This window comes from Corvus brachyrhynchos, unplaced genomic scaffold (genome assembly GCF_000691975.1).
Source record: "Corvus brachyrhynchos isolate BGI_N302 unplaced genomic scaffold, ASM69197v1 scaffold6, whole genome shotgun sequence".
In the NCBI taxonomy this organism is placed as follows: domain Eukaryota; kingdom Metazoa; phylum Chordata; class Aves; order Passeriformes; family Corvidae; genus Corvus; species Corvus brachyrhynchos.
In genome coordinates this window covers 961,997-982,552 of record NW_008238632.1, presented here as the reverse complement: position 1 = coordinate 982,552, position 20,556 = coordinate 961,997, and the positions used below count along the sequence as shown (strand labels likewise).

At 39.2% G+C, this 20,556-nt stretch overlaps 1 protein-coding gene across 5 annotated transcripts in view; it reads left to right on the top strand.

Moving 5' to 3' along the window:
* Positions 1 to 20,556, top strand: part of UTRN (utrophin) — a 356,936-nt gene that overhangs the window by 160,292 nt on the left and 176,088 nt on the right. The window contains exon 1 of one of the 5 annotated variants that reach the window (XM_017737230.1): positions 5,152 to 5,732. The exons of the other annotated variants lie outside the window; for them this stretch is intronic. Within the exon in view, the coding sequence (XP_017592719.1) occupies positions 5,589 to 5,732 (144 nt within the window). The 5' untranslated portion in view covers positions 5,152 to 5,588. Of the gene's footprint in view, positions 1 to 5,151; positions 5,733 to 20,556 lie in introns of those variants that run through there. 5 annotated transcript variants of the gene reach the window in all.

Sequence of the window (20,556 nt, the reverse complement as noted above, 5' to 3'; positions counted from 1 at the left end):
CTGCAGCCTATTGAAAGGTGTTTCCTGAAAGTGTTTTAGGAGTCAGGTGTATGAAGGAAGCAGATTTGTCTTCCTAAAATTTGAAGTACATACTTTTGTGTATGTCCGTGGCACTGAGGGCTCTTAAATGTCCTTGGAGGGCACATTCAGGAAGTGTACGCTTGATTAAACCAAGTCACGTTGTGTGATTGTCCAACCGAACAATTTAATCTACTTCCCTCCAAGTAAAGCCCTCCTGGGCTGCATTGTCTCCTATTTCTGCTTGCCACCTTCCTCCTGCTTTCCCAGTAATCCAAGATGTTGTTGTGCTTGGATTACCTCTTCTCCCTCTCCTACTGCCCAGCAGCCCCCCAGCTGACCTTCCTTTCTTGTACAGGCCACAGACTGGAAATCTGAGAAACGACTGAGGAATTTAATTGACACCACTTACTAAATCCTGCACTTTGGGTTTGGATTAATGTCATCTGTGATCTAAGTGGGTTTGAGCAGCTTATAATGAAAAGATGTTGCTTTTAGTAGTGCATGTAATAGTAATCTGAACATATCTAAGCTGAATTGAAATGAAACAAGACTGTTAGAAGTATCTGATAACAAACTATTCTCGTTAATTGTAATAAAGAGCACAGTATTTTGTGGCAGTTTGTATCTGTTGAAGATGACATGTCATCAATGTTCAAATGATTCTAGTCAGTCAGGTAACTTATCTATAGAGATGTGGCTTTTTGTGATATGCTGAGACTAGTCTGTAGTGGTGACACTTAGAACTTAGTATTACGCTTTCTATTGGCAGCGCTCCCAACTACTGTAATGTAGTGGAGGTGGAAGAGCTAAAACAGGGCACAGGCAGCTAACAACAGAAGGCAGTGCTGTGTGTAAATAGAGTTATTTCTGCATTACCTTGCACTCTATGTAGTCAATCACACCAAGGTACAACTGTTATTTCACAATTTGTTTGTTGGCTCATGTGAAGCACCATGAGTATGGAAGGTTGTTTGCCATTCTTTGTTGTGCTGCAATCTGATTAAAATTGCATGAGTTGGGCTCTGTGAGGGGACAACTGTTGGGCAAGACTGCCTGCTGTGTGGAGGAGAAGGTCTATAACCAACTCATGACCATGCACATTGTCCTGGCTTGTAACAACTGAAAAGGCAGTTGGAGGTGCTGGGGCATGACCTCCCTTGGTTCAGCATCCTGTAACTGGATATAGTCCATCTTTTTCTGAGACTGCTTCTATACACTGTGCACATGAAGTATCATCACTTACCTCACCCATGACCTTATAGAATATTGTAAGCCTTTTCTGGGTACCCTAGGAAGTGAAGTAGAGCATGTCAAAGACTGTCATAATGACTTCCAGAATGAACTTTGTCTCCTACCACCATACAGTCTTACTTTAAATGTAAACGAAGACATTCATATAATGTCACTGACAAACCCTCCCAAATCACTGTTTATGTTTTCAAATATTTGTTGAACTTCTGAAAACAAAATGAAGCGCTAACACCTTGCTGCACCTCAAAATATCAAGCCCATTCCCTTGCAAGTTCTTGTTGTAATGCTAGATTTAGTTTAACAAGCTGCAGCTTTCCCTGGGAGCTCAGGGGAGCTGCTTAGGGCCTTAGTATTATGCTTTCTATTGGCAGCGCTCCCAACTACTGTAATGTAGTGGAGGTGGAAGAGCTAAAACAGGGCACAGGCAGCTAACAACAGAAGGCAGTGCTGTGTGTAAATAGAGTTATTTCTGCATTACCTTGCACTCTATGTAGTCAATCACACCAAGGTACAACTGTTATTTCACAATTTGTTTGTTGGCTCATGTGAAGCACCATGAGTATGGAAGGTTGTTTGCCATTCTTTGTTGTGCTGCAATCTGATTAAAATTGCATGAGTTGGGCTCTGTGAGGGGACAACTGTTGGGCAAGACTGCCTGCTGTGTGGAGGAGAAGGTCTATAACCAACTCATGACCATGCACATTGTCCTGGCTTGTAACAACTGAAAAGGCAGTTGGAGGTGCTGGGGCATGACCTCCCTTGGTTCAGCATCCTGTAACTGGATATAGTCCATCTTTTTCTGAGACTGCTTCTATACACTGTGCACATGAAGTATCATCACTTACCTCACCCATGACCTTATGGAATATTGTAAGCCTTTTCTGGGTACCCTAGGAAGTGAAGTAGAGCATGTCAAAGACTGTCATAATGACTTCCAGAATGAACTTTGTCTCCTACCACCATACAGTCTTACTTTAAATGTAAACGAAGACATTCATATAATGTCACTGACAAACCCTCCCAAATCACTGTTTATGTTTTCAAATATTTGTTGAACTTCTGAAAACAAAATGAAGCGCTAACACCTTGCTGCACCTCAAAATATCAAGCCCATTCCCTTGCAAGTTCTTGTTGTAATGCTAGATTTAGTTTAACAAGCTGCAGCTTTCCCTGGGAGCTCAGGGGAGCTGCTTAGGGCAGTGTGACCATTTCGCCCTCCCGTAGTCCATTTTGGACTGCTCTGCAGTTTTGCTCCAGCAGCTATCAGCGTTACAACCAGAGATGGCGAAGGAGGCGAGAACGGTCTCTCCATAAGGGATTAAGAGAATCTTTTAATAGTTACATCTTGTCCCAGCAATCCCCAGAGGCAGAGAGACCTCGTGATCCGGGCGCAGGCGGGTTTTGTCGGTGGAGTTGGGGTACTGGAACCAATAGCGAGAGCCTGAGGGAGTGGCCAGGGGCAAGGAACGGGAGGGGGCTGGGGGGGGAACAATGTGGGATAGGAAAAGCAATGGGTAAACAGATCACCACAAGTTCTTAAGCCGAATATCTGATTAAACAAAGATAATTTCCTGTTCTTCCTCTGTTATGTGATGTAAAATAACAGTGTTGTTCTCTTAGTGCTTTGTTGAATATATGAAGAAATATTGGTTTTAAGGGTAGTGGTTAAATGGTTTTAAGAAGAATGCAGGGATTATAACCTTCTCTGCTCTGTATGAAGATGTCTCTGCTCCTCAAGGCCTGTGCATTAAGTAAAATTTTACTATAAGTTTAAGGTGTGATAAATTCTAGATGAAATGAGCTGAACCAAGACAAAACATGATGGATTTGTTGTTGTTGCCATTGTTACACGTCATGCATTTTCAAAATAGGATCATCTGTTAAACTGGCATCTGGTAATCTGGGAGGACTATCCTCCATTACATTTTGGGCCTAACTTTTTTGGCTGCAGCTCAAGTCACTCTGCTGTGGAATCAGTGATCTGAGCACTTGAGGCTTGTTTTGCCTTTCATTGTGATACCTGAGGCCAGCAACAGTACTGTGCAAATAATGCTGACTTTGAGTGTGGTAGCAATGTCTTTTCGAAAAGGAAAAATCCACGCTTGTGTCATCAGTCAGTTAAATTCATTCTCTCAGTATCTAAATGTTGTAGAAGTCTTTCCTTTCAGGTTAGTGCCAAAACACTACAGTCTGTGTTGGAAAATGTTTAGCAGTGACCTGAAAGAGATTAAAACCTAATTTAAAACAGGGATGCAGAAAATAAGGTAGGAAATAGTAAGAAGTAGTGCAATATATGTAAAGTCCTGTGCCTACAGATATGACGGCATTCAAAATAATTCAAAGATTTTTTGTATTGTAAAAAAAAAAAGTCAGCATAAGTAGTGGCAGTTTGTCTCACTGCTTGATTCAAACTTGTAGATTGAAACACCTGAGAAGATAAAAAGCAGAACTGAAGGAAGGAAGGTGTGGACTGTGGGCTCTGTCTTACACAGAAGAGGTTTCAGCTTTTGCACAGTCATTTCTGAATGCTTCCATGGTTTCAGAGTTGTGCTGCATCATAGGTTTTCTTAAAAGATATTTGGTAAGAGCATGTCAGCTAATAATGGTAGGCTCAATCTAGAAGGTTATAGAAGCACACTTCTGGTGGGAATGGATGTAAGCCAGGAGCAATGGCATCCAGAGGAACAGTTCAAATAAGTGGTGGAGATGAGAAAAGACAATGTGCCTGGCAAGGTGAATATGGATGGTAAGATTTCTATATACAGAGTAGAATGTGTATATCTGTTTACTCAAAATGATGTTGTTAGTGTTGCAGACAGATCAAGAAGAAACCAGAGTACAGGTAAACAGGGTTTATCTAAGGAGTGGTAGAAACATTGATTCAGTCCTAAAAATAAAGGTGAGAAGGTTGTCTTCACATAACTGGTTGGGAAGAGATTTTAAACGTCCTGTATGAACAACCTGAACCTTGCATTCATCTCCTTGGTAGGAAAGTGCCTTAAAAGAGGCAAAGCAGTGTATAATGTGCTGACATCTAAGCTGTGCATTATTCTGGATCATACGAACTTGTCAGGATAGCTGTTGCCTGCATATTGTGTTGATTGATGTGCTTGAAATGTGTAGGTACCTTTTCATGTGGAAATACGCACATTAAATCATATGATTACTTGTAGTGGTGTGCTCCACCTACTGTGTTCAGGCCTCCCTGAACCTTTGCTACAGCAGCCCCTCTGAAACAGGTTTAAGTAGATTCATCACAGTGCCTTTGGAAGCAATGAGTAGCTGGCTCTGGTTATGCTGCAGTTTTGCCACACCTAGGGGTATGTTGGCTGTATTGCATTGCAAGTCCTTGCTGGTAGCAAAACACTTCCATGCTCTTGAATGTCCTGCTGTCATCCTTTGCTGGCTTAAATAATTCTGCTTTGTCATGGGAAATACATCAAAATTATGTTAGCTCTTTGGATTCAAGGATGACTTAGAGAAGGGGCTGATGATGCAACTGTATGCTTTTACTTTATCAAAACCCTATTTTTTCTTGTCTAAAGTCATTCTGGAAAATATGTAATTGGAAGTGACTTGTGAAAAACATTCCTACTTTCTGATGCAAGTGAGAATCCTTTGAGATCCCTTTGACTAAATTAGCTTTAAGAGAGTTTTTATAGGGAGAGGTTTACCCCCTGCAGTTTTCCCTTTTGTGTTGGGTAATCTAGTTTTGAGAAACGCCTGTGATTTATTAGCCTTTAACGTAGGGCTGATATAATTAGGGCAGGTATCCCTGTGCTCCTCTCTCAAGATTTATAACACAATCTGTTATTCACTCACTCTACAGCTCTGCCAGAGCTGCGTTCAGTCTGAGAATGAGAGCATCCTTTCCCAGAGTGAGGGAGCAAACACTCAGTCTGCTGATAGAAAGCAGCTACTAGGGAAGAGCAACTGTTGTGATACATTGGAGCCGTCTTCCTGAAGGAATTCTTTTTTTGTTCCTGCAGCTTTCAGGCTTAAATTAATAACCTTTTTCTGGCTATTTAGTGCACTCCTGAACGGTGGCAGACGACCGGCTGCTCAACTTCATTTGCCCTCTGCAAAAACAGAGCTGAGCAGTACCGATTAGAAGAATCTGTGAAGGCTGTTATTTTTTTGCATTTGTTTTGTGGGGTTATTTTAGGAGAAAAACTTATGCTATATCAATCTTCTTTGCCTTTGAAACGTATAAAGCCTGTAGCTTGCAAAAGCAGTCCTGGAAGAGAGCATGCTCAGAAAGCTGGCAAATCATTGTCCAGTGACCGGGAGGAAATGATAGTTGCTCTTCATTTATAATGCAAATTCTGAGGTATCTTCAGAAGTGTGGCAAACTTAAAATGATGGCTGTGGTGAGATCCTCTCTTCAGAAAGTTGTGGTGTTGTTGCATCGTTTACAGAGGATGGCAGTTTCTTCTCCCCGTTACCAGAAGCTTTGTAAGGTAAGAAATGTAAGCCTTAAATGTCGTGTGTGTTTTGCTAACTCTGTTGTCTTTCTGAGATAAAAAGAAAAGATAGTGAGCATGGGGTGAGTGTCAAAATCATCTAGGCTGTCTAGTGTTTTTAAAGCTGTAATGCTGTCCATGTGTGTTTTGTTGAAGAATGCAATACAAAAAAAACCAAAACAGAACAACCCTATGCTTGTCTGACTGATACATTTTTTTTAGAAAAGTGCTCTCTTGCCCACCATTCAAGTCTCTGGAAGAAAACTGTTATGTTCAGTGATTTCATTTGTTTTTTATAAAATAGTACCACTTCTTTTCCATGGGAATTAATTAGCTCTTGGTAAATGTGATTCTTTAACTCCTGTGTACCCATTATGTAGAATAACTGCATTTTTCCATGCCCAGTGTTATTTTTCTTTTGAGAAACTTTTAATTAGCAATGAGTTCAGCACACTAATACGCAGCCATTAAATTCTGACTTCACTGATTGAGTTCTTTCATGGTTAAAAAATCAGGAAAGTTGGAGGAAAAGCATGTTGACATAGGCTACCACTTACTGGTATTTTTGATGGTACCTATTTTGGTGGCTGATTGTTTCTACTCCCAAAGACAGTGTTTACCTTTTGTTTTTTTCATAGTCTCTGTAGTTCTGAACCTTAAGACTATGGTGATAGTCTAGGATACCTAGTAAAATTCACTTTTAAAAGTAGTTTGATCACTCACCAGATTAAAATAAGTGAATAAAATTAATAAATTTAAAACTGATTTGTAAAGTCCGTGAGTTAATACTGCTGCAGTGTGATGCCCTGGTGAGGTGGTGAGGTATTACTAAACTTTTAATACAATGATTCTGTCTTGAAATGTTGCAAAATTATAAAATTATAAAAAAAAGACCTTGTGTAGGTCTTCAGCTGTATATATACTGATATAACCTTACATAAATTCTATTTGGCTGCCTTTGAAATTGTTTTTCTCTTCTTGCTGCTTATGATACTTTAAAACTGTCTGCTTTTTGATGAAAATATGTCTGTGTTTTTCATACAAGGTGTGTGAGAACCAAAGTCTTGTTCTGATGATAAAGCAAAGCCACCTTAACTTGTCTTACTTGTTTCAATCTGAAATGTGCTTTCTGTTATGAGGAATATAAAAAGTCACATCAAGTGAGAGAGATCCCATCCTTAGAGTAGGGTTTGAAAGTAAGGGAAAAGTATCATTCAGGATGTGAAGCTTGTAGATGAAGTTCTGGCATATGGGGAAAAGCATTGCCGTCAAATGGCTGTTCAGTGTGCTTCAGTTTACCAAGCTGTAATAATAGATGCATCTTCATTATGAAGAATGAGAGACAGTAGTTTGTGTACATACTAGCTATTTTAACAAACATTCCTCAGTTGTTCTTGTCTATCAGTTGTCATTAAAAAGTCTGTTTGCTTTTGTGAATAAAGCAGATTTTTTTTTTCATTAATCTAAAGACATGGGCTATAATTGCCTTGTTTAGTCACTTTTTTTGAATAAACTTGTTTGTAAAATGTTTGTCAAGCTGCTATTTAGTGACTCTTACAGTAATAATTATTTACTAATTAGCCTGAGAGCCCAGTAAATGGTTGCGTACTTAATTTGCTGAGTTTAAATCTACCCAAGGGGTAGTGAAAAAATCTTCTAAAAAGCCGTTCTTAAAATACATTTTCTGATTGAGAACCCATGCACTGATAGCCTTGGGAATTACACATTGCTTAAAATTACACATTGTATGATTTTTGCTTGTTAAAAAGTCATGTGGCTTATTTTTTCAGATGTCTGTGCTTAGTTTACTGAAAGTAGGATTGTTGGTCTTCTTGTACAGTTAAATCAGACACTAATTGAGGGGGGAAAAAACGAAATGGTTTACGATTCCAGTCACTTCCAGCAGGTGTCAATGTAAGGCAATGATAGATGGAAGTCTGGTGATGGAAATGTTAATGCTTAGATGAGAAAATGTATGGAAATTACTAAAAGCAACCATGACAGCATGTCAGGAAAGATTTCTTGTAGTGCCCTGTATACTCCTGTCTTTGGAATGTCAGATGTTTGTATGTCTTGTGCACTCTGTGGATACACTGATATAGTTCAGATCTGCAGAAGAGAAGCTGTTTACTATGAAGTGTATGAATTATTGCATTGTATCCAGGGTACATACTTCATGAACTAGATCTAAATGTTTCATGTGAAGTGTCCCCTGAAGTGTAACAGAGGGCCAATGAAATATGTAAGATAAATTCTTGAAGTTTAGTGTTTGTTTTAAACTGCACTGTTTATGAAAGAAGTAAGGCTTTATTATTGAACAGTACTGGGGAAATGCATAATTGTTCCTTCTAACAGCCTCATATAATAGTAGCACTCAGAATTAATAGTCCACATTTTGCAAATTTCTTTAAAGAAGAAAGAAAAATAGACACTTTGCTGACATACTGCAGTGAGGCTGAAAAAACATGAAATCCAAAGTTTAGGATATTTCTTCTGTTGCTGTTTTTTCTTTCACTAATTCCTTCATACCAAGGTGAGTTTTGCCAGATAGACCTTTCCACTTGTTGCTGTTTGATTTTTATCCTGAAATTAGTGGCATACCAGGGCAAAATGTCTGCACTTGGCATTGTGTTGTCAGTATGTAAGACGTTTTGCTTTATTGTTCTTAGCAGCTTTGTTTCAAAACTCTTGTGTAAGACTTTGATGCTGATAATGAACAATCAGAAAACTGTTGTAGGGGCTGTCATCTGCTGTGTTCTTGCTAATATGATCCTTAAAGAAAGACTTTTATTAGTTATATTCAACTAGCTCAGACTAGAATGAATTTATAACAGAAAAAATAATTTTAAGGTACAAATTGATCGATCTTTTCTGAGAGACCAGAGCTACAACATTACTTACAAAAATAAACTACAAAATTGTGAAACTTTCTTTAAGTTCCCTAACAGAAGGTAAAGAATAGTGCATCTCTGGCAGACAGATAAATGATTACCTTGAAATATGTATCCTGCATATGGAATTTGACTGTGGTATTTTTGAAACACATTGCTAGCTAGTTCACATTGCTAGTTCAGAGACTGGAGAATTCATCCACTGGAAAACAGGCTGAGAAACATACCTAGTTGCTGAGAGGGTATTTCCTCATTTTTGCCTCTCACTTTTTTTGAGAAATTCTTGAGAAGAACCTGATTTAAAAATAAAGAAATACTCAACTCTTCATATAAAATACTCAAGTCTCAAACCTGATCCAACATGAGTCTTTGTGTGGTAACTTAGGTGAGCTCCTGACTTCCTCACCTATGCAACATCAGAAACACATTGCGTGGTTCTTTTTTTTCTTAAGAATACATAACTTAAAATGTAATCCTCTCATTTTATGCTGTTTTTTTTAATAGCTAGTGTTAAATTTATAAAACTGCAGGAATTTAAAAGCACAGCGAATGCTACGGTCAGCCAAAATCCTTTTTTTGCTGTGATACTGGTGATGCATTCCAAAAGACATTTACATTCTGTTGAATTTTGAAAGTAGCAGCAAAGGCTCTGTTCCTGTGAAATTTTGAAAAAAATGTGAAGGTCATGGGGACAGGGCAAAAACAAGCCTGGAAGGCTGTGTTGAGAAATGTGTAGGTTAATCCTGGTTCAAATGAATTCAACAAAGATAAGTTTTTTAATGCTTACATGACTTTGAATTGATTTAGAAAATAAATCATTGGCACTTGACATAGTCAGGTATATAATGCAGATAACCAAGTGTGGATGAGAAGGAGCAGCAATGTAGTACATTCATTGGACAGCAGAAGTGAGAACAAAAGTTAATTTTGGAAACATGTTCTGAAGTAGGATATTGTATTAAGAAGGTTGTTGATTGAAAAATGAAGCAGTGTCGTCAAAAGCATTGCTAAATTATGCAGACAGTTTCTTTTTTTAGATGAGAAAGTTACGTCCAGACTGCTTGATACGGTTCTAGTTGTATAAAGGACATTCTAATTAGATTTAGTTTTACAAAAAAGCCTTATAGAAGGGAGGAGGCCAGAATTAAGGGAGCCTTGGATAATGATGACTATTATCTACTAAAGTACAATGAGGCTAGAAGTGAACTAGTGAAAACAAAATCACTATTTTGAAAAAGGAGATTTAGTAAATAATATCTGGTGATCAGCCTCTCAGGAGTTTAGGATTTACCATTTTAGAAAACAACTTGACTGGTAACCAGCCCACCTCCAAATACCCCACAGCTTGGCTGTGTTGGGAATGATTGTAGAAGAAGTGATTTTTGGTGTGATTTCTTGAAGAGTGTACGCACAGGGCTCGGATGAAATGTGACTTGGGTGTTTTGTAAACAGAACAGGGCTAACGTACAGCTAATCAAGGGCAACGTGGTACCTTGATGGTGTTTAGTGACAGAGAAGATAAGCCTTATTTGAAGGAGCATGAATAGGCTGGGAGTGCATGTCAGTCAATGGTCATTTAAAATGAGAGAGATGGACATAATTTCTTTGTGGGTTTGGATTAAAAATTGTAAAGCTGAAAACTTGTGGAGAATACTTAAAATGATAGGCATCTGGTAGTCTTGGGAGGTGACAGTTGATTTGCTTCTGGCCTTTATTATAGAATGATCACAGCAGCTAGAGAAGCAATGGAAGGCTGAAGGGAGAAAATTTTTAATAGCTTTAAAAAAATGAGGTAGGTGAAGGCTGGAAATTACTATCCAGTGAGTCAAAAGATATGAAAACTAGAAATATGGACAAGAAATTAAATTCCATTTGGAACTGTAATGACTAATGGAATTCAGTTCTCCATTGGTATCAAATTGCACCTTTATATACACTCTATCAGTGATGGACAACCACCATTAGGGGCTTTGGGGTGTAGGCAAGATGTTGTTAACTGTTAGCATGTTATTTACTGATTGATTTCCTTTGGTCTTTTGGAGGGATCTAATAAAAAATATCAGTGGGATATTGGAGGGATATTTTTATGTTTTGATAGGTCAGAGAGATATGAGATCCTGAGAATTCCTGTGGTCTTCCTACGATAGTGTAAGTTGATTCATGAAGACAGGTGTGGATTCTGGTTGTCATTGGAGTGTAAAAATGAGCAGAATTTCAAAGAGAAGCTTGTAGGTAAAGTTACTGGGAAGACCTTTTGATAGTGAGATTTAGGAGCTTGCTAAGTGTCTTTCCCCAAGGACTCCTGTGTCCTCAGTCCTTAAAGAAAACACTGTAATAGGGCCCCCAAGCATAAAAGACAAGATGGCAATTGTGAAGAGCCATCATGGATTTTGAGAAGGGTGCCCAAGCTGTTTGCTTTCTGTGAGAAAGTTGTTGCTGTGTCTCTGGATCAAGGCAAAGCAGTACTGTTCCCTGATCATGGTTTTAGAAAGACTGTATGCGGTCTGTCACAGCCAAATCAGGGATACGTGGACAAGATAGATGAGCCAAAAGGTGGGAAGACAACTGTCTGGACCATTTATGTTCCTCAAGGGATGGAACAGAGACTGATACTGTTTAGCATTGTTATGAATCCAGAGTGGGATGGAGTGCACCCTCAGCAGGTTTGTAAATGATACAATGTTCTGGTCCCATTCCTTGGGGCCCCAAGTGGGAGGGATGGACTGACAGGAACCCCATGAATTTTTAAAAAAAGCCCCACAAAAACCCAGTGCCAATTCTCGCACCTGAAGGAGTAATCCAATGCATTGGTACAAGTGTGAGAAGGAGCGTAGCCAGACAGGATGAAGTGTTTATGTTTTTCTATTTAACACTCGTGAGGTCATGTCTGGAATACCACAGTTGGTTTCAGGCGCCCAGTTTGACAAACAGTGAGAGACTGGGGAGAGTGCAGTGCTTGGAGGTGCATTGCTCCTACATGATGTAGGAGTAGAGCAGCAGGGGAGCCGACTTCACTTAATTTGGAGAGCAGGCTCCAGGGATTCCCATCTGCTGTCACTGCCTACCTGGTGAGTTGTCACTATAAAAGATGGAGCCAGGCTCTTCTTGGAGGGGCCCTGTGGAAGGAAAAGAGGCAGTGGGAATAAGCTGCAGCAAGGGAGTTGGTTGTAAGGGCAACAGTTCTGCACAGGAGGTGTACCTGAGCACTGGAGTGGGTTGCCCAAGGAAAGAGGCTGTTATATTTCCATCTCTGGCAGTAACAGTTGTAGTGGATAAGGACCTTAGCAGCAGACCCAGCTTTGAAATTGGTTCCTGGAATTGGCAGGAGGTTTGACCTCCAGAGGTCTTCCGACTTGTGATTTTCTATGATTCTCTGTGCTAGTGCCCTATTAGCTTATAAGTGAAGACTAAAATAGTCAAAATGATAGTGCAGCAGTTTTCAGCCGTGGGTTGCTCACTTCCTATGAAAAGGAGCTTCACAGTTTTACCCCATGTGAAAAATTCTTACTACTCTGCTGAATTTTGATCTAAATCTGGGCCTGCTATGAGTGTGCTGTACAGCCACAGCATGTATTCATTTGCAAACCCCTTAGCTCTAGTCTAATCTCAATGGTGGTAATGCAGTACAGTCAGGCATTTGGTGCATATCTGAATTACGTGCCTAGGAGTAGAAGGCATTTTAATATAGCACAAAACTGTCATCTAATCTGCCCCCCACTTTTGCATTTTCAGATAATGTTTTCAGAACTAAAGCAGAAGACAGACAGGTTTTGCACATCTTGAGTGATGGGGCTGATCTAAATGTGACCACTTTGTTTTGCCATTTGTCTAATTAGGATCAGTGCCAAATAAAACGGTATAATAAATGGGTATATTATTGTAAACCCGTGTGGTCTCTAGGCCTCTATGTATCAGGCGGCTTCTCTAGAAATAGAATTGTTTCTTTAAGGTGAAAGAACAAGGAAAAACAAAATGGGAGAGGACAAAAAGCTTCAGAATTTGAGTATTCTTAAGTGCTGCATAAGTCATTCCTATTTGCAAGCAAAATGCAGCTTAACAGAAGTTAAGATAGGTTCTAGGATATAGCTGGTTTTTTTTTTTTAAATAGCAGTTCAGTAGTAATGTGGAAAGGAGGAAAGGAGAGAGGAGATGAGAGAAATACTTCAGGACATGCTTTTAGAATCCTCTTACATTTATTTAAAGGCAAGTTTGATTTTTAAGCTGAAACTATTTTGCTCTTGCAGCAAAAATGAATCTAAAATATGAGGTAGTTCTATTAAAGCATGAATGTAGCATTAATGGGAAACTTGACTTCCATGAACTTCACATGTTCACGGGAGCTGAATCAATATTTGATATGAGAGCCTCTTGCCACAGTGTTTTGCCACAGTGCTTTTTGATTGCTGCTATTTTTCAGGAAGCAATTTTTCCCCCTTCTTTCCCTTAGAGCTTAATTACCCTGCCCAAATTCATGAAGTCATGAAACAGTAGTTGGCTAGAACAGCATAGTGCTTCACCAGCTTGTGTCTAGAGAACTGGCAGTTTTTTCTTGTCTTCTTCAGACAGATCATTTGAGCTTATTTTTAAAAAATCCTGCACTCACTAGGTAGCTGGGAAAATAATGCTGTTTGAATATGTCCTGTCACTGTTAGTCATCAGGAACTCTGGAACAGTTCTGTCCTCCTTTTTCCCTTCCCCTCTGTTTTTAATCAGGACAAACTGTAAGAGATATGTTCCAAAGTTGCCCTGAGAGTTTTCTATTTCATGTCCACTGCTTGCAGACTTGTGTTGTGTTCTGGCTGCCCTGTGATATTTTCATGCTGTGGCCACTCTTGATATGCTTTGGTGCAAAGGATTTTACTACAAAGCAAAAGTAACTTGCTCAGCCTTGCATAGTTGCATAATTGAATGTGGGTATAAGATGTCAGGAGTGTTTTTTGATACTTGAAATCCTGTGTTGTGCTACAGAAAGAAATTCTTCATAGTCGTAATTATATTTACTGATGGTTTATGGTATATGGTAAACATGGTAGGTGCTGCAAGTGAAGTAACAAATTGAAATGCTGCTCAACTCAAGTTGTACTAGGGGAGGTTTAGACTGGATATTAGGAAAAAATTCTTTACTGAAAGGGTTGTCAGGCATTGGAACAAGCTGCCCGGAAAAGTGGTGGAATTAGAGTTCCTGGAAGTGTTGAAAAAAATGTGTAGATTGGTTTTGTAGGGCATGGTTTAGTGCTGGACTTGGCAGTGCTGGGTGAATGATTGGAATTGAAGATCTTAGAGGTCTTTTCCCATGTTAATGATTCTATGAATCTGTAGATGCTCCTCAGTTGCTGATGAGCCCTGTATTTATGGGCACAGTGTTGTGCTAATAGGAAAAGTGGTGGGTTTTCTGCACTGGTGTTCCAAATTTCTGACCTGGAGAAAGCATCCTTTCTGGGGAGAGGTGGAGACTTTGGTTTTCAATGCTTGCTCAATTCTTGGCATTTCTGCTGAGACTGCTGATCAATTAGTGCTAATTGTGTTGGGTTTTGGGATATGGTCCTAGAACAGTCATCTGAGGTCGCTGCTTTCTGTCACCTGCCATATTTGGACTCAGTTTGTGAACTATGCTTTTTGCTTTCCTACTTTCTCTTTCTTTTAAGAGGGGATGCATTATTAATCCTGAAATAATCACTCACCCTTCATGTTCAATTTTGGATGTTCCATATCACATACTGGAAGTCTCTTGATTATTATTCTCTCATTTTCTTTGCTACAAAGAGAAGTATTCTTTTGCTACGAGTTCCAACACAGCAAGCTAGTTGAAACAAATGTCTTTCTCCTCTTTCTGTTACTGAAATTAAACTTTAAATTTCAGAGTTTAAATTAAAGTTACTCAATATTGGGGATTCTTGGGCACCTCTGAGAAGGATGGAAGCATAATAAAAGCTACAGATTGCACAAAATCTCCTTTTCCCACTTTTTTCTTTACTAGTAAGCATGACAGTTTCCTCTTTTGGAAGAGGGGGGAAATGGATCCAGAAAGAAAAGAGAGAAGCCTGTCAATGAAATTTCACTTCTTTGCCATGTGTTTGCATCAGGAGCAAAAAGCAGTCCCTCAGCTATTTCAGTGAAATAGCTATGTATCACTTTATAGGCCATTATCTTTCACTTCATGTAGCCCAGCAGTGTAATGATAAATTAACTCAATTTCTTCCCATAGCTCTCAGTAAGAAGAATAGTCTTAAACGATTCAGCTGTTATCTGTAAGCAGATAATTTAGCCCAATTGTGGAAGACTTTCATCCCTTATAACATTGTTTCCTCTATATTAAGGGTGCTTCTAAATGAAAATAAGGGAGATAATTAAGGAGGTTTAGTTGAAGAATTTGGAACTGGACATGACCTTCCACAGGCATTGTCTCTTTGCGAGCTGATGTGATAAGGCATTTACATAGGCTTAGTTACAATTACTTAGATTTAGAAAACATTTGGATTCTAGAATTTTTGTACTAGGCTAGAGTTTTGTTTAATATTTATTTTGTCTAAACTTTCTTTTTACCAGATGTCTGAGTTTGTCTTACTATTACCTGAAATCTTGAAATTTATCATTGCATCTCAGACTCCATGGGATGAAGAGAGCACAGCAGTTTCATTTCAGATGAAAGCAAGTGTATTTCCTCTCCTTTTTTTCAGTTGCAGAGGTGTGGTAATGATCTGCTTCATAGGGAGAAACTATCACTCTGCCAGCAGAACCTGAATACACATTTTGCAAGTGTTTGGTTGTGACTGAAATGGGGGATTGAAGGTGAGGGATGTTCTTTCAAAAAGCATTGGAAATAAGGTTGCCTTTTAATTATGGTGTCAACTACTGTTTTAATTGGAAAAGAGTGCAGAACAACCCCAAAGTAGCCCATGGATTTTGTGATTGTGGAGAAATCTTTGAAAGTTGTGATTCGATTCTAAGGACTATGGCAGGCTTTATCCACTGGAAAAACCTCCTATTTAGACTACCACTCAATGGCAGTCTAAAATACAGCCTAGCTTTCTGTACTTCAGGAGTGCTTTTCTTTGTCTAAGTCAGCCTCATAAATTGACGGTACCAGATAAAAGTTTTCAGCTATGGATTAAGGTCAATTCAGTGAAGGAAAAGTGTCAGTGGGAATAGCATTGCTAGATCTTGCAACATGGTTTTATTTTGACATTGCTGGTAAGTGACTGCAATAGGAGAGTAGCTCCTATTGCCTGCTTGTGTAAAATGACAACCAGTTGAGGTTGTCTAAAGCTACTCACTTGTTCCTGTGGCATAGAAGATGATACTCGTTTGGGAGCACAAATAGTCATTGGTACACCAATCTGCAGACAGTAATGGTGAGTTTCAGTGGAATGATCCTGTGTGGCTGAAGAGCAGTGCATTTTTTCCATGCATTTATAATGAACCTTTGAATTTAGGTTAACAGGTAATCTTTGTAAGAAGAAACATGAAAGAACAATTGTGTGGAGTAACAAGTAAAGAAGAGAAAATATGAAAACCAAAGGAAAGATAGCTAATGTGTAGATATCACAGAATCACAGAATGGCCTGGATTGGAAGGGACCTTAAAGATCATCTAGTTCCACCCCCACTTGCTATGGGCAGGGACACCTTCCACTAGACCAGGCTGCTCAAAGCACCATCCAGCCTGGCCGTCACCATTTTCAGGGATGGGGCATCTGCAACTTCTCTGGGTAGCCTGTTCCAGTGCCTCACCACCCTCATAATGAAGAATTTTTTTCTTAAAAACCAATCTATCTCCTCTTTCACTTTAAAACCATTTTCCCTTGTTCTATCACTATCTGCCCATGTAAAATGTCACTTTCCCTCTTTTTTGTAAGCCTCCTTTAATTATTGGAAGGCTGCAATGAGCTTTCCCTGGAGTATTCTCCAGGCTGAACAACCCCAGTTTCTTAGTCTGTCTTCAAAGGAGAGGTGCTCCAGCCCCCTGATTGTCTTTGTGTTCCTCCTCTGGACCTACTCTAACAGGTTTGTGTGCTGAGGACTCCAGACCGGAATTCAGAACTCCAGGTGGAGTTTCATGAGGGCAGAGAAGAGAGGGAGGATCCTCCCTTGACCCACTGGCCACACCTCTTTCGATGCAGCCCAGGATGTCATTGGCCTTCGGGGGGGCTGTAAGCTCACACTGCCAGGTCATGTCCAGCTTTTCACCTGCCAGGGCCCCCAGGCTCCACAGGGCTGGTCTCAATCAGTTCTTCTCTCGGTCTGTATTCATGTCTTGGATTGCCCTGACCCAGGTGCAGCACCTTACACTTGGACTTTTTGATCTTTATAAGGTTCTTTGTGGTCCCACATTTCCAGTTTGTCCAAATCCTGCTGGATATTGAACTTAGAAAAAAGCCAAGGTTATGCTTTTGTCCAAGACTGTATGATACGCTGGGCTAAGTATGTTAATCTTTAAAACTCAATGTTCCAAATCAAAATTTGAGGAGACAATGAAGATTTTGTTAATGAGCAAATAGAGGCTTTAATATTGCTGAGGTCCTGTACATTGTCGAGAAGGTGTATGGTCCCTGGAGGTTCAGGTTGGTTGTGTTGAAATGTAATGAACATGATTTTAGAAAAAGAGAGGCATTATAGGCTGAGCAAAATATTAACAGCTGCAAGGGAGAAGAATTTAAGCCATCTAGTGGTGTTACTTTTGCATATTTTGTTAACTTGGCTGTCAGCATGCTTACTGGAAGTTTCTTGTGCCAGGTGAGTGCTGCTAGAAGTTGTGTCAGTCTATGTATAAACAACCTATAGAATTCTTGAATCAAGGACAAAGAAACCATATATGCATAGGATATATCTATTTTTTTCTTGCAGGAAATCAAGGGAAATGAAACTTAACTGGTGGTTGTTTTGATACTCTCTGAATGGCAGATCTAGAACAGCATGCAATAAATTTTAAAATAGACATGAGAAGGTGTAGGAAGGCTCTACACGATTTCTTTTTTAGGCTTTAGTCCAATTGCATAGGACATGTTGAATGGGAACTGTGATTTAGATCATCTTAGAAAGCCAGGGCATAAAGCTAAGTATAATAATTTGTCTTGTTTAGCATTGTTAAATTTGATTATAAAATATGTTTAGATTTTATGACTGTTTTGGTATTATCCCAGCATCTTTGCAAGAGATAAGTCTTTAGCAGTGGCATTTGTGTAGTGACTTAGGGAAAAATAAAATGAGATTAAAGACACTTTAGAAAGAGAAACAGCTGGCTTACAGTTTATAATGATGATATGAATTTTGTGGTCTTGTTGTTTCACCTAATGGTGATTTACTGGGGTGGTTTTTGAAGTCAGTGTCAACACACTGAAACGGAGAGCTGGCAGTCAGTCCTTACTGTACTTGGAGTATTGTGGCTTCAGTTTGTAAGGGAGCCTGGAACTTTTACAGGCAAGGTGGCCAGAGTAAATGAACCTGTTGGAAAGAGAAAAAGGCATAAAATAGCACAACTGGGCACTGAGCTACAGAAAACACCCATCTCCCCAGTTGTTGGAGCACTGTCTGGTTTGTTCTTTTGATGCAACGTCTTAGTAGATACTCTGAAGTGAAAATAGAATAAATTCCTGTTGCTGCAGGGCAAGAGTGAGAGACTGGGTGACATGAAGTAACTGCTCTGGAGAATTTCTCAGTACAGGAAGCAAATGAGCTATGATCCCTAGTCAAATGCTGACACTTGCGTTGATTTTTTTTTAACCTTTCTCCCCTTCCCAGACCCCTAAAAGTTTCACCAACAGAAAATGAATGCTTCTTGCTTCTGATACAGCCCCTTCTCAGACTTTGCAATATTTCTGTGATTTGACTCCTTCAAGCAGCAAGACTGTCAGGTTTTGCACAAAGTACTAAGAGATAAAAGAAAGTACACCTTCTTTTTGTTCGCTCTTGTGCTGTAAATCTATGCAGATGCAAAGGCCATCACTGCCTGTGGCTTTCTTTTTGTAAAATTTTTCTTAGTGGAAGAAAGGAAGAACAAAGGAAAGTAAATAAAGTGCTCTTTTTTTTGATATTTTGTGGCTAATTTTATTCTTTATAATTTGATCACAGCCATAGGAATTCTGTTTGCTGATTTCCCCTGCTACTGTAGCTGGTTGTGGCAACTTCCTTTGCATGATCATTTGACATTAGTTTTCAGACATGCTCCAGAGGAGAATGATTACTCCCTCTTCCCCACCTTTTCATTTTTGTGAAGGTCTGCAAAATGGTCACCTGTCAGTTAAAAGTCAGTGCATTGAAACACCGCCTACTGATTACTCTGCGGGAGGCAGCACAAATGCTTGGTGTTCACTTCTTGAGGGAGGAGGAAGCCCTCTTTCCTCTTCTCTATGAGCCTTTTCCCAGTTGATGCAATGTAGGTGGAGATGTAATTGTAAACATAAAGTAGAATGAAACATTTTGTTGCTGTGTGTTTTGGAGAAACCTATTTCTGATTTTTTAATGAAGAAAGGCTATGGCTTCAAAGTAGTGTTATCCTACATTTTGTCCACTTGTTGTATCTGCTACTGCCATCTGGTTTCACTTGTAATTGTTCTGAGATTTGGAAAAGTGAATATTGCAAAAGGTTTTCCTGTGGCACCAATGATATGTGAGTTCTTTTAGGGTGAGACTGTAGAGAAAGTATTAAATTGCACTGTGCCTGTGTGATCGCAGTGAAGCTGTGCACAGAAAGGAAAGCTGCTCCCTTATCCTGTCTTGTCTGTCATGGTATTTTTATAGATTCATTCAGCCTGAGTGATAAAACTGATTTGATTTAAAATGAGAGACACACTGCTGTGGAGGTATATGATATGACTACACCCGAAAGAGCCTTTGAAATTGCAAATAGAGTTTAGCAAGGAACCTTCCTAAGAACATCTGTTCCTGATGATAGGCAAATATGTGCTAAATTTGCTTCTGGAGATTAGAGAGAGGTATAAATTGGGTGCTTGTGGTTCTGCCCCAGCATTTCCTTTTGAATTGTTAATGTGTCAAAAATATTTTTTGTTGAGGTAGAGCCCCCAAATTTTCCGTCTTTCACGTGGAAAGACGAGCTATGTGTGTATACAAGGGTTGTGTGATGCTGTAGATAGCACTGGAGATGGACAGATTGTAGGTTTCAAATAAGTGAATGATTCTGGGAGATACTTCTTGTGTATTTGAAGATACTTCCCTTGTATTTGGGGAATTCAGAGATGTACATAAGAATTCAGTACAGAACGATCAAGTAGGCATTTGAGGTGACATTATATTCATGTTTCTAGTACATAAAGAAATAATGTGAATGGTAAGAAATAGTGCAGATAAAGGCACAGAGACTTGCTTGTCACCTAGTCTTAGCTCAGTGCTGAGATCATCTCTTCCTATGTTACTCAAGAATATTTGGTCTGTTTAAGAAAGATTTTACTGCTCTTTTTAAGACAAATTGAGTCACCTTTTTCAAGCTATTAAATAATTTTGTTGGTATTTGATATGTAAATTAAATTTTATTCCTTATAATTGAAAGAAGTATATTATAAGGTCCTTCAACTCACAACAAAACTGAATTTTCAAGAATGTATTCCCATGGTAGTTTGCACATATTTCAATATATATCAAAAGACTATTGTGCTTTCTTCTTTCTCATTTTTTTCTTAGATAAACTATCATTTACTCTTTGGATAATTTGCAGTTCCTTTAACTTTTTCATGAAGCTCTATGCCCAAAACTTGGTGCAATTTGTCTGCTCAGACCTTGCTAGAGCTGAGCAGAATGGAAGGTGATATTGGTCTCCCACACCTTTCTGATTTGCCTTGTTGGAGGACTCCAGGGGTTGAGTACCCAGACCTGTCTTTGCAATGCAATCCTCTCAGTCATCCCTTTTCACATGCCATTTGCAATTTGATTTGTTACTCAATTACCCCACAGGATATTTGTCTTAGAGGTATGCCACTT